At 45.0% G+C, this 12,349-nt stretch overlaps 1 protein-coding gene and 1 long non-coding RNA gene across 3 annotated transcripts in view; one reads left to right on the top strand and one right to left on the bottom strand.

The window, feature by feature from the left end:
* Positions 1-12,349, top strand: part of LOC105454233 — a 206,387-nt gene that overhangs the window by 71,822 nt on the left and 122,216 nt on the right. The gene's annotated exons all lie outside the window — the stretch shown is intronic.
* The window catches only part of LOC105454232 (nucleolar protein 4-like), a 67,469-nt gene that overhangs the window by 14,486 nt on the left and 40,634 nt on the right, over positions 1-12,349 (bottom strand). For both annotated transcript variants that reach the window (XM_011696731.1, XM_011696732.1), the window contains exons 2-3: positions 7,672-7,726; positions 3,908-4,129 (exon numbers count right to left, since the gene is read on the bottom strand). In XM_011696731.1, coding sequence (XP_011695033.1) covers positions 3,908-4,129; positions 7,672-7,726 — 277 coding nt within the window. The remainder of the gene's footprint in view (positions 1-3,907; positions 4,130-7,671; positions 7,727-12,349) is intronic.

The following is a 12,349-nucleotide window of genomic DNA, read 5'->3' as shown; positions in this document are numbered from 1 at the left end:
GTGTACCGCCGCCTGTGTGTGCCTCGAGCGCGCCTAGCGCGCTACAAAATCCGCAGACAAGCCACGTACGCCCACGGTACTTCGGGCTAGGTATGAAACTGTCTGCCGCTCGGGATGGTAACGTGCAATCGCGAGGCTCTGGACGAAGACGTATTATCTTGTCCCTCATAAATGTCACTGACCATAGTAGAACGTTGCGCGTGATGGCATGTGCGTGCCCGCGTCACGTGAAAGAGAATTCGGAAGTTTCTTAGTTTTAAGACGATTATGCTTGACAATTAAATGATGCATTCTTCGAGGTATTTTTAATCATTTCGCTTATTTTTTTATTATCGATTTAATTTCTAATAATGATACAATAATATTTTAGACTGTCATTTTTATTTAAAATTAATTCGTTAGTCTATTCGAAATTTTTTAGATTCTTTCGAGTTTTCATCGATTCTCACGGTCTTGAATTGAGTTTCATTGAGGTTCATTTTTTTTATTAATTTACTTTTCTGTATAAGGATAAATAGAGATAATTAATTGATCATTCACGACCGTTTTTAAATGCAAAATTTAAATGCGACTAATGGTTTAAAGTTGAACAATGTTGAAACAGAATGAATTTTATTATTATCGAAAAGGCACTCTTTAAGAATAAATGCTTAAGACAAATGTTATGTATGATTGTCCTGATATATGGCTCAGATCCGGAAGCAGTTACACCTAAGACATTGTGATTTTGTGATGATCGCAAGCATAATCGCCGCGTATGCGTCCGTTGGGGAAAGTTGCGTCCGTTGTAAATTATAAATATTACGCCGACTCTATCGCGGAGTGCATTAAGAGATGAGAAACTAAGATTTTCTCTCTCTCTCTCTCTCTCTCTCTCTCTCTCGCAGTCATCCGTCGTGTCTCAAGATATCCAAGTAAGACAAGTAACTTGGATATCTTGAGTAACTTTATCGAGCAATCGATATGCAGCACCAGATCCAGAGATGTTTCGGATAAGTACTTACTGCTGTTTGTCAATACCTCGATAAAAATAATTTTCTTTATATATTTTGATATATTAAAAATTAAAACTAAGGAAAGGGCGATATCTAATTTATATGATATAGTGGATGTATATAAAAGTATATTTTGAATGTTTATTCGATCGAAATGGGGCGTACGCAAATACGCAGTATTACGAACGATCGCGAATCCTTGACTGAGAATACGAATCCCACGGGACAACGAGAAATCAGGACTGAATCGCGGACTCGCAACTCGCGACAAACCGACCGGCAAACGATTCCTGTCGCTTTTCCCGCTCGTGGTGGCGCGGCAGAAAAAGCAGCTCCATCGAGAAATCGATTTGCGAAACGCATGTCTACGAAGTGGACGCGAACGCCGCGCCGGTGAGAGAAGTCCTCCGCGCGAGATGTGGAATCTGCGCTGGTCATCACGTGGGAGGGAGGGAGGGATGGCGCGACGAGAGAGAAGAGTGGTCTATCCGTTGTGCAGTGAATGTATACGTATGCGCATATGTATATACAATATATATATATATGTATATACATTTACTCGTCTCTTCGGCCGATGGCTGGTTCATTACGCAATGACTACGTCCGAGATATAGAGGCCCGCTTCGAAACCAGTTTCAAATAGCAGGGAGGATAGGTGGAAGAGACGTACCGGGGCGGAGGGGCATGGTGAATTATCCTTCCGCAACCTAACTGAACAACAGGCGGCGAGTCCCGAGAGCATGCAGTACCGCGCGGAAATGCTCGGCGCCTTGAAGATCGCTGCACGATTATCGCGACTATTAAGGACGCGCGTGACAATTAACACGCGTATTTCTTTCGCTGCCGAGAAAACACGTATTAACACGATTTAATTAACAAAAAAAAAAGTGTTGAGTTGGTGGAATAATTGATCAATTCTTGGTTTTTGCAATTTGCGAAACATTAATTTTGACATTTTATGATAGAAAGCATTTAATCTCTTTGTTCAAAATGCGAATCTATTGAATTTATAAAATTTTAATTAAAACTGAATTTTATTAAAAGATGACCGACTAACTTCATAAAATTTTATATGGTCTGTGATTATTAGAAATACGCGCAATACATCCGTACTCGTTTAATATTTTTACATAATGTAACTTTACTGGAAATCATAACATTTCTTGCTCCTTGCACTGCAAAAAATAGATAGCTTGGACAAGCATTAACAACGCGGTATAGAGGCTATAATTCAAAATTCATTTTAAGAGACCCACTTGCGATATCGTAGTAGTGCGACTAATGGCCTTTTCGCGCGACCACTCTGCGATTTTCGATATTCAACTTTCAATGTCCATCGGCCGACACAATTACCGTATTACATTCGTCGCTCCCATTCGCATGACTCGGATCTATATTCAACCAGGTCGCTCGAGCGTCGAGGTATCAAAGTACGCGACGTCTTGGGCGCATGCCTTCTCTCCTTCTCTAGCTAATCGGAAATGCAACCGGTATTTTAATGGTGTAAAAGTATCGACACACTTAACGAGTTGTAACAAAACGAAAAGGCAGGTAGTAAAAAGAAAGCTTAAGTACCAAAAATACAAGAGATCGAATGATCGAGCTAATGAACGATCGAGTTTTAACGCACACTTTTTTGCCTGAGCGCAGGATTACGGTGCAACAGCGCGCAAAAGAATGCGAGTTTCCGTGGCGATTACGTAAGGATTAATGAACGAGGATGACGTACAACAATGCACACCGCGTTCGCATCGCGAACTCCGCGCGAGAGAGAAAGAGGCATTGATACTCGGAAGGTATATACTCGGTTGCATTCCTCATCTCTCGCGTGCGGCTTTTTCCGTCCGTACTGATTCATCGCCGGCGGGGAAAAGCAAGCACGAGGATTCACGGGCGTGTCTCACCCCCGCGCGATTCACCCTGACGCGGATTTCGCCGCGGAACGCGTGGGTGTGGAACGGGAGGGAGAGAGACGACCGCGCGCACGATCGCGAATACATACGCGCGGGCAAATGAGAAGCGCGTCGAATTTCTCTTTCTACGCTACGGGATACGTCCTAGGTCGGCGATCCATTAGTCACGTCGCGCGCGACGACAAAACTTTACGAGCTAAATGGCTGGTACACCTTGGCCCCGCGAAACCTGCAATTCACTCCGCCGAGTCGAGCGGAGCCGCGCCGCGCGTCACACACATACGCACGAGAAGGACGCAAAACTTGAGCATTAAAGCCTTCGGCCGCGCTTACGCCAGGCGGAGCAAGGTTCTTTTCATAAGTGAGATTTCGTCAGTCAGGGCGACATCAATGGGACGTTGGCGTACGTAACTTCGTCGAGTCCTTTCGAAGAAGAAAGAAAGAAAGAAAGACGTCTAGACATCTTTCGTCCCCGTAATGGATTCCGTTAAACGTCTCGCCTGTCGATTTCACGAGGCAATTTTTTTTTCTTTTTTCGTATACCGTGACGTTTGCAATCACATACGCAAGGTGTGGTTGAAATTGCACGTAATGCCACCGACCTCGATTGATTCTCGTAGTCGTTGAAAATAGTTAACGACATTAAATTCTAAGAGGTGTCGCAGTAAAAACTTGTAAAAACTAAAATAGAAGGGAAAAAAGATGATCTCGAGAAATTTGTTTTGAATATTGTAGAAAAAAGTATTACTAAAAAAAAAAAAATTATCTTGTAGAGTCTTCAAGATCATTTGTGTTCCAGAGCCAAGAATTTTTTTTTCTTTCAATGTACGTTTTGCTCGCTAAAAATCATTAGACTAATCTGCAAAAAGAAACATTGAACACGCTATTCGCTTCGTTCTTAATGTTTCGCGCGCAATTCGTGAATATGTTCGTATAGTTTAGGACACACCGCTTGAGAACGACACGCCGCATGTGCCGCTCGATGAAATAAGGTGTTACCTGTGAGTGTAGAGTTGTTGATGGTGTTGTTTGCCGTAGAAATGGCTGATTGGCTGGTGACAGGTGTGCCAATGGTGGTAGCCGTGGTGGTCGATGAGTTATTTGGCGAGAGAGCCGCGTTGGCAGCCTGGACCTGGGCCTGCGCCTGTGCTTGCGCCTGGATATTATAATTCCACGCGAGCAGCATCAGCTTCAGCTTATCCGGGTCTTTCATGAGCGCGCCTGCCGAAATGAAAAGTGCCAATTGACTTCAAAACAAGTTGAGGAAAACGACATTATGCGAATGGATGAATGGCGCGCCGCGCGTGCACGTTGCGAGCCTCGCGGACATTCTTTCTCGCGAACGGGAGTCCTTGCTCATATGAGAGCGGACGTCATGACGTCCGAACCGCGCAATCTTATGTATCGCGAACAAATCGCGACATTCGTCATCCACCTCCGGTGGCCGGCCCTCGTACCGCGCCGAAGGCTATTATCACTTATCAGCTACCTGGAGCGGAGCTCGCGAGACGAGGAGCTGCGGGCGAAGCGAATCGCGGCCGAATAAATTAAGCTTGCAAAACGACAGCGTCGTCGACTCGATTTAATAACGCAACAGGTTTAATTACCCGAAACTGATAAATCGGCCGGCGCGGCGCGCGGCGGGGCCACATAGCTCGACCGTCACAGCTGGCGGTGGACCGTGCGCCGTTTACGATTATTAATCGATCGGGTAATTTACACGGGCTCCGACAAAAACTAACCAACCCCGGCGGCCACGGTGGATTAAGCCCCGGCGAGTAAGTGAGTCTACGATTAACTCTCCCCGCCCGAAGTATGCGCCATTGATTTATCCTCGGACGCGATCGAGTCGGCCGAGAAGTTATCGGGATTGTATTTATTGATCAGCGTCGCGGTAGAATTCGACGGCGCGATTAACGACGTCCTGTCGACATGACTCGCTCCGTGAGATATCCAACAAGGGGCTACCGAAGGGAGCCGGCGAGATCTTACAAGCTATCGGTCTCTTAGCGTCGCACGCCGTGACTCGTCGTCTCGATGCACTGACTGTACTGATGCCCGAGAGCGATGACGTACGTCTTTTCGCGTTCTCCGCTGTCGAAGTTCGCTTGCGCGGACTGCACCGCCGCGTCGATGAGTAAACAATGCGATTCACGCAACGCAAACGAAAAATAAGGCGCGATAGCGATAGTTCCCGAAATCGTGGTCAATACGATGAAGGTCGCGCCGCATGCACATTGGTGAACGACGAGCGATGAGTAATGCGTGACACGAATATGTTTTCCGACAATATCGACATTGATCTTTGAAATATCTCAATTCCGATAAATCTGAAACTGATTTCTCTAAGGCCAATTTATTACACAAATATAACAAACGAAAATTTATTTTTGGTGCGTGTGGACAAGTGGTCAATTGAAAAGATTAATAAACAAATTCAGCTAATTCGCAACTCGTAGCTCATTGCTTATCGCTTACCAGATACGGTCTCACGCGTGACTCTCGAGTGTTATACGAGATAGCGTGGAGGAGGGCAATTAAAACACACGAGTCTCAGAAGGATAGTTATTTAACGAGAGAATCAAAGTGCAGTGTGCTAAACGCGTTTTATTTTGCGTAAATGAAAAAGTAAAGAAGATTACAAGGTATCGACCCGAAATGTACAATATATGAGTAGCACGAAAAGATATTTCTTTACGCAAATTTTTTATCGTTACAAAAATGCCAACAAAAATTTTAAATGCCAAACTCGATGTTACTAATTTTGCAATCTTTTCTACGACGACAGTTTATCGTTGGCTCGTATAAGTAAAGACTTTTGACCTGTTTCGTGAGCGGCGCGCTTTAACTAGATGATTTCCAAATCGCTGTCAAGGTGGCTCGTCGTCATTCAGCGAAAGGAGAATTTGCTCACAGGCAAAACTTATTGAACGTGCGGAGTCTGTATACACATCGCTCATTTGCTACAACAATGATACAACTCGGGAAACACAAAGTTTTCAAAAAAAAAAAAAAAAATAACTTTAAATGTTTTGAATCATAAAAATTTTGTAATATTAACTTTAAAATAAAATTTTGGTGTTTGATTATGGAGAAATAAAAGTATGTTCTTTTTTTCTTTATGTTCTTGTTCTTTTTTTTTGCAAGCAACTAAAAAATTACGATTTTTCAATTATGTCGTTGTTGTGTAGCAAATGAGCGATATGTGTGTCATATACGTATATTTCCTCTACAAGCTCCTCTCGCGAAATCACTGATCCCGTCTTTTCTTTTTTTATCTGACCGCACACCACGCATGTAACGCTATGCACGTCCGTTCCTCTCCGCACGCCGAAGACGAGCCGTTCCTGTACATACATGTCGTGAAACCGTAATCGAATGCACGGTGCCGAGTAACGCGCGTTCGATACTGCTAATTCGTTATATCGATCCGTGCCACGCGAGCTGCCGTGAACCGTACATCGGAATCGAACAGCCGATATTAGCCCTTAGATTATTATACCTTGATTTATTACCGTCTGAAATCCTCACAAGGATTTACCGGAAAACGTTCGGAGAATATCCGATTCACTAAGTGTGCCATTTTGTCCGCAGAAAAATTTAATCTTTTCATTTAACCTATCTTAAATAATTCATTTTCATTTTAGTAATTTATCCATTTTAATAATTTATTAATTCATATCGTCCAATAACAATTTATCATTTTAAATGTTATCTACTTTACGATGCATCTATATTTTTTTACGATGTATACATATATCTAAGTACGAGAAAATCAAATAAAAACACCAATTTCGGCTTTCTTTAAATTTTACAAGACATATCAACATCCAATTTCGAAATTTGTCTATTTAGGAATTATCATTAGAATACGTTGCGGAAAGTGGAAACCCGATCTGTCAATGGCTATTTCTGCTTATTATAATATTGCACGGCGGCGGCAGCAGCGACGAGCGATGGTCGAAGTGTACGAACGAGCTTACTATTAATTCGCGCAAATTCCGCGGGAATGACTGAAATAACGATGTTCCGCGTAGTTCCCGCCGGCGCACAACCGCATGTAATCGGACCGGAGAGTTCAAAGGGACAATCCGCAGATTTTCTAGCGTATCGCGCGGACGCGCGCGGTTCCGTTTGTTCGTCCGAGCGGCGGAATTAGCGGTGACACACGGCGGACGGGCGCTTCGGACCGCGCGATGACGAGAGCAGAGATTTATTAGCCGGCGAACACAAGAGCCCCGGCGGAGGGGGGGGGGAGGAAAGAGAGGGGGGAGAGAGACAGAGAGAGAGGGAAAGAGAAAGGGTGAGGCGGAGAACCGGCCGCGCGCCGGCAGCGGCGGCCGGAGTGACGTTTAAATCATTCAGGACACGGTTCAATAATGTAAAAACGTGCGACGCTGCCCGTAGAATTCGGGTCAGATTCCCGAAACGGTTTGCGACCTGACCCCGCGACGACTGAAGGTTTACGCGCGAGAAAGACGATGGATGAGGGAATTCTTCGATACGAGAGACGCACTCGAAACTCGTATCGTGTCGATGAGCGATAAAAACTTCGCTCACGCACGCGCACGCACGCACGCACGCGGCAGATTTACGCCTCTGCACCTTGTTTCGTAAGGACTTATACGATCTCGTAATCCTTAGCCGGGTGAAGGTTCGGAGGAGGGGAGGGGGAAGGGGGACCACCTCCGACACCGACTGTAAGAAGCTCGGCAAGGCTCTACGCTACGGAATAGATATAGATAATGAAAGGTTTTGCTCACTCGGGTAGTGATCGTCCTCGGATATGTCGGTGGGCTCCGGGGTCGAGATGTTCTCCTGCAACAGATAGAAAGCCACCGTTAGGTACTGAAGCGTTTTCCACTCGAGTCGTGTGCTATATAGCTAGTCGAACGGTTTCGCCCTGGGCTGCGCGCGGTACTGAAGGCGAACGGGACGAAACTCTCTCGCGACGCGTTTAAAAGTTTCGCGAAACTCATTTTCCGCAACTGCCCGTTATGATAATACCGCGCGAACGCACAGCCGCGCGGCGTAACCGCATCGTTAGGGGCCAGATGCTTCGCGGCCTTATTTAGTCTCGCTATACAGCCTCTCAATGTCATTTTTCTAAAAGTCTTCTTTAAATATTAACGTAAGGAATGTTTGAACAAATTCGTTCTTGATTGGACCAAAATTTTTTTATGTAGCAGGTGCAGTACATGTGACCATGGAAAATCCGTATTTATTTTTACCATGTAGATTACTATAATTACTTTTTCTTAAAAAAAGCTGATCAAAAAAAGTTCTATTATTTATCTATTATTTAATCATCACATAATAAATTAAGACAAAGTATTTTACAATGTATATAGTATAGTATTTTAATTGAATTCATTAATTTCATTAATGTGTTCAGTCAATGGCTTTTTGCACATTCTCATTATTAATAATATTCCTTAATTATTATTTATTTATACATCACGTCTTGTTCGATCTTACATAAAAATTCAGTAGAATTTGTACGTTCTTACTACATCACGTCACGGCATAAGACGTGCGGTCAAGAAGAAGCTATCGAAGGCTGTTCGCGTTACCGTACGCCCACAGGAAGACCGTGGACTTTATTGTCCCAGATCAAGAGCCGCCGGCGACTCGCGATTCGTCGAAACGCAAATTGCTTACGCCTCGGCGTTGCGCCGCATTGCGAAGGTGACGGCTCGTCGAGAATCTCGCGAGATCAGTACAACGCGAACGAGCACCGCCTCTCCCAACCCTTTCACGATCAACGCGGTCAGTCTGTCTCCCGGCTTAAGTACCATGTGCCATGCTCCCGCGTGTATAAAAGATCTTGTCTCTAAACATAGCCTGGCGAAATAAGATCGTCGACCGAGTGAGAAATGATTATGCATATAGTAACGCAATTAGCTTCACGTTCATTAGAAAATTAATTATCGCGCATGTTAAAAAAACATGCTCTGACTTAATCACGTATAAATGTAATAAGTACGCATAGATAATAATCATTATAACGGGTCGTTATAACGGAGAATTATATCTGGAGAAATTATATCATCTTTTCCGTAAACTTCTACTTTCGCTGCAGCGATGCTGTGATAACGCATAAATTTGTTTAAATATATTTCTGATGGTGTTTTCCAAAATGTAACCGTTACAATGCTGCTGACACACAAGCGGTTTTCTACGCGGTTTCGTTCTAAAAAAAAAGTCATCCTCTTTTTACGCCACTGGCCGAGATCGAGTGGTCAGGGCCGTTTTGAGGGAATAAGGCCGAGGCTCGTCGGACAGAGGATCAACCTCTATATGGTCGGGTCGTTTTTCATCGAAAAGAGCAGCGCGAAGCGTTCTCTCCGCGCTCTCCGTGATATGGCACATCGCCTCACGCGCGCCACGCTCTAATCGATCCACCGGTCGCGGCGAGTCGTAGCGATCTTCCACGGCTCTAGCACGGCGCGATTCTATCTCACTTTGATTGATTTTATCCCGACGAAATTAACGGGTTTTCCTCCGTTGAAACGAACGGCCGGTCGGCCGGCTTGCCGGCAGTTTCGCAAGGCATGCGCTACGTTAGCCTGTGCCGATGCCTGGGCCGACTGGTGTTCGCTTGTGTGCTGCTTGCAGCAGCGGGCGCAGCGGCGGCGCAGTCTCTCCTATCTGTGTCAGGTCTCGTGTTGCAACTCCAGAAGGTCGACCGGTATACAACGCGGAGAGCACGGCCAATTGATACCGGCCACAACTTTGTCCAGCGGGCTTGTAGGACATAGGCGGCGTGCGAGAGCGCGTACGAGCCTGCATATATACGTGTCGGTGTGCGCGGCGCCGCAAAAACTTCTGATGATGTAACCGAGAAATTCCGACGAGCCGGCGTCGCTCGCCGCACGGAACGTGGAAATCGCGAGAGGCGGACGCGGCGTGGAGATCCAATCACAACGAAATGTCGCGTCGCGCCGCGCTTTTTTTTTTAAATGAATGGTCACCTTCTGCGTGTGCGTGTGCGTGCTAACGGCGGAGGGGACGAGAGATGCGCTTGCAAAGGATATTCTTGGTATTCTACGATAAGAAAATGTATACTTTACGGCACATCGACGATTTTACAGTTACGTTAGAGCGGCTATTGAATGCGGCAACAAGCAAAACAAGCTTGCATGGATATCCCGAAATATTGCGATTTTTTATTCGCTTCGCTTTACTTACATTAATATGATTTCGTTTGCATATTAAAAATTCATTAAACTTAAAATTGCTAATTATGCAATTATAATTTGTAAATTAGCGATTACTCGCTTACTATTTAAGCAACTTTTTAATTTCGACATTTTGATAAACTCAATCTTGATAATATGACTATTTTGATATATTTGTGTTATGTCAATATTTATTTCCACACTTTGCTTTTAGTACTAGTCATGTTTTTTCGGGCGAAACGAATTGATGGACGGCGCATTCAGATTCATCGATTATATTAGAAACCGAGCGCAGAATCTGTTTAATAATCGGTGGAATTTATTGGCTGGGCGCGTCTTACTCCGTTTCTCTCTCTTTCTTTCACTCTTCCCTCCCTGCCTCTCTCCCTCTCTCCCGCTAGCTACACCGTTGATTTCCAGTTGCGCACTCGCGGAAGGTTATTTTAAGAATCTTTCATTAAGAATTTAATATAGCATGATTTTCACGGATCCGGTCGCCGAAGTATCTATAGGTATCTATCGATTATAATGAGTCCCCCTTTGTAATCCGAACCGGATGAGAGGGAGATAAAGGTCCAGATGGGAGAGTACAGATAAAAGTATATAAACCCGAGATAAAATAGAAATGTAGATGGAAAATAAACTTCTATCGCAATTTGATCCCAGCGGGGAAACTCGGCGATAGAGATTCCGGTGATCTAAGGCCCCGCCTTTGCGATTTCAAGAATCACCTTGCGATCAACCGTGCCGCGCACTCGTCCCGGAGGTCTCGATCTCACCGCCGCACCGTCGATCTCGCTCTCGGCCTGGCGCACCGCGTCAAGGTGTTTGCCATTAAAGATAATCGCGGCGGGTTACCTTCTGGGAAGGAGTCGAACGACGACGAGTGGCTCAAGCTCCGCCGCGCTGCGGCGGTATTCTAGTAATTGATACCATCGATACGATCGTTGCGAGTTATCCTACGCGTCAGGATATCTGCGAATTGTTGCGTTTAATTTACAACAAGGACACGGCAAGGAGACGACGGGACGATGTAGGAAGTCGAGTGGAATTCGCATTACACGCGGAACTCACGTTGTTCGATAAAACGGTACTCGGATGTAATAGTTGGAGTGTTACATATCGCGCACACTTTTAAAGCGCTTTTTATATCTTTTACGATCTCTAAAATAGTTTACAAAGTGTACAATAAATTGAAATCTGCATAGAATTAAAATAGAAATTTAGTATCGTTCAAAAAAAAAAGTGATGATTCATACACGGAAAGAACGATTTTGTTGAAAGATCTAAAAATTTTGCTAAAAACAGATCTGAAAATAATTTTTTATTAAATCATCAAAATAATTTGTTGGAATGTTAAAACTGATAAGCATTGCTATAAAACGTTTTGACGTGCTATAAAAAATTTTGATGTTTTAGCATTTATTTTGACTTTCGCACAAAATTATTTTGATTATTGAACAAAAATTATTTTCAGATCTGGATTTAGCAAAAGTGTTCTTTCCGTGTAAGAAAGACGATAGATAGAAATATGCGTCGAAATCTGAACGCATCGGTATCGTACTGATTTCATTCGCCGCGCCCAAGGACTCTGATGATGTCGCAGGTATTAATAAACAAAGATCCCCCGGGTCCTCTCCCGCTTCTCCAGCGGACTGTGCGGCTCTTTCTCCGTTCTCGCTCCTTCTCCGTCTCACCTACGCACGGGGCCGCCCCACTTCCGGCGGATGTACCCTGATAAATGGGAATCTCGCCGCGCGCGCGCAACCGGCCGGTCGTATATACACCTACGACGACTTGCAGCGAGTGAGAAACGATCCCGGCGGCGTCTTCCAGGCATGAAGCACGAGGACGAGGACAGAAGCGAGCGGAAGGAGCCGGAGTATTAAAACGGGAGGCTAAGAGTAGCCGTGCCGTTTGAGATTCCCCTTTGGATGCGTTGTGCGCTAACGATTCTTGCTGCTCCGGCTACCTCCGTTGCGATCTCGGCGATGATCTCGGAGATGAGAATTCTGTTGTAACGCTCGTCGAGGTCACATCTCGTTAACACAACGAGCGCGCGAACCGCGCCTCGATTCGCGCGCACGCATTCACTCGTACGCGGGAACGCATGACAGCACGGGATAAGAAAAGAGGAATGGTGAAGTCCCCTCACTTGAGCCCCGGTTGACTCCGGAACGATAAGTTCCCTGTCTTCTGAGGAGGCAAGAGACACATGGAACCAGAACTATATAAGAGAGAAAGAGAGAGAGGGGGGGGG

This window comes from Wasmannia auropunctata, unplaced genomic scaffold (genome assembly GCF_000956235.1).
Source record: "Wasmannia auropunctata unplaced genomic scaffold, wasmannia.A_1.0 LD335987.1, whole genome shotgun sequence".
In the NCBI taxonomy this organism is placed as follows: Eukaryota; Metazoa; Arthropoda; class Insecta; order Hymenoptera; family Formicidae; genus Wasmannia; species Wasmannia auropunctata.
This window is presented reverse-complemented; position numbering and strand designations above follow the sequence as displayed.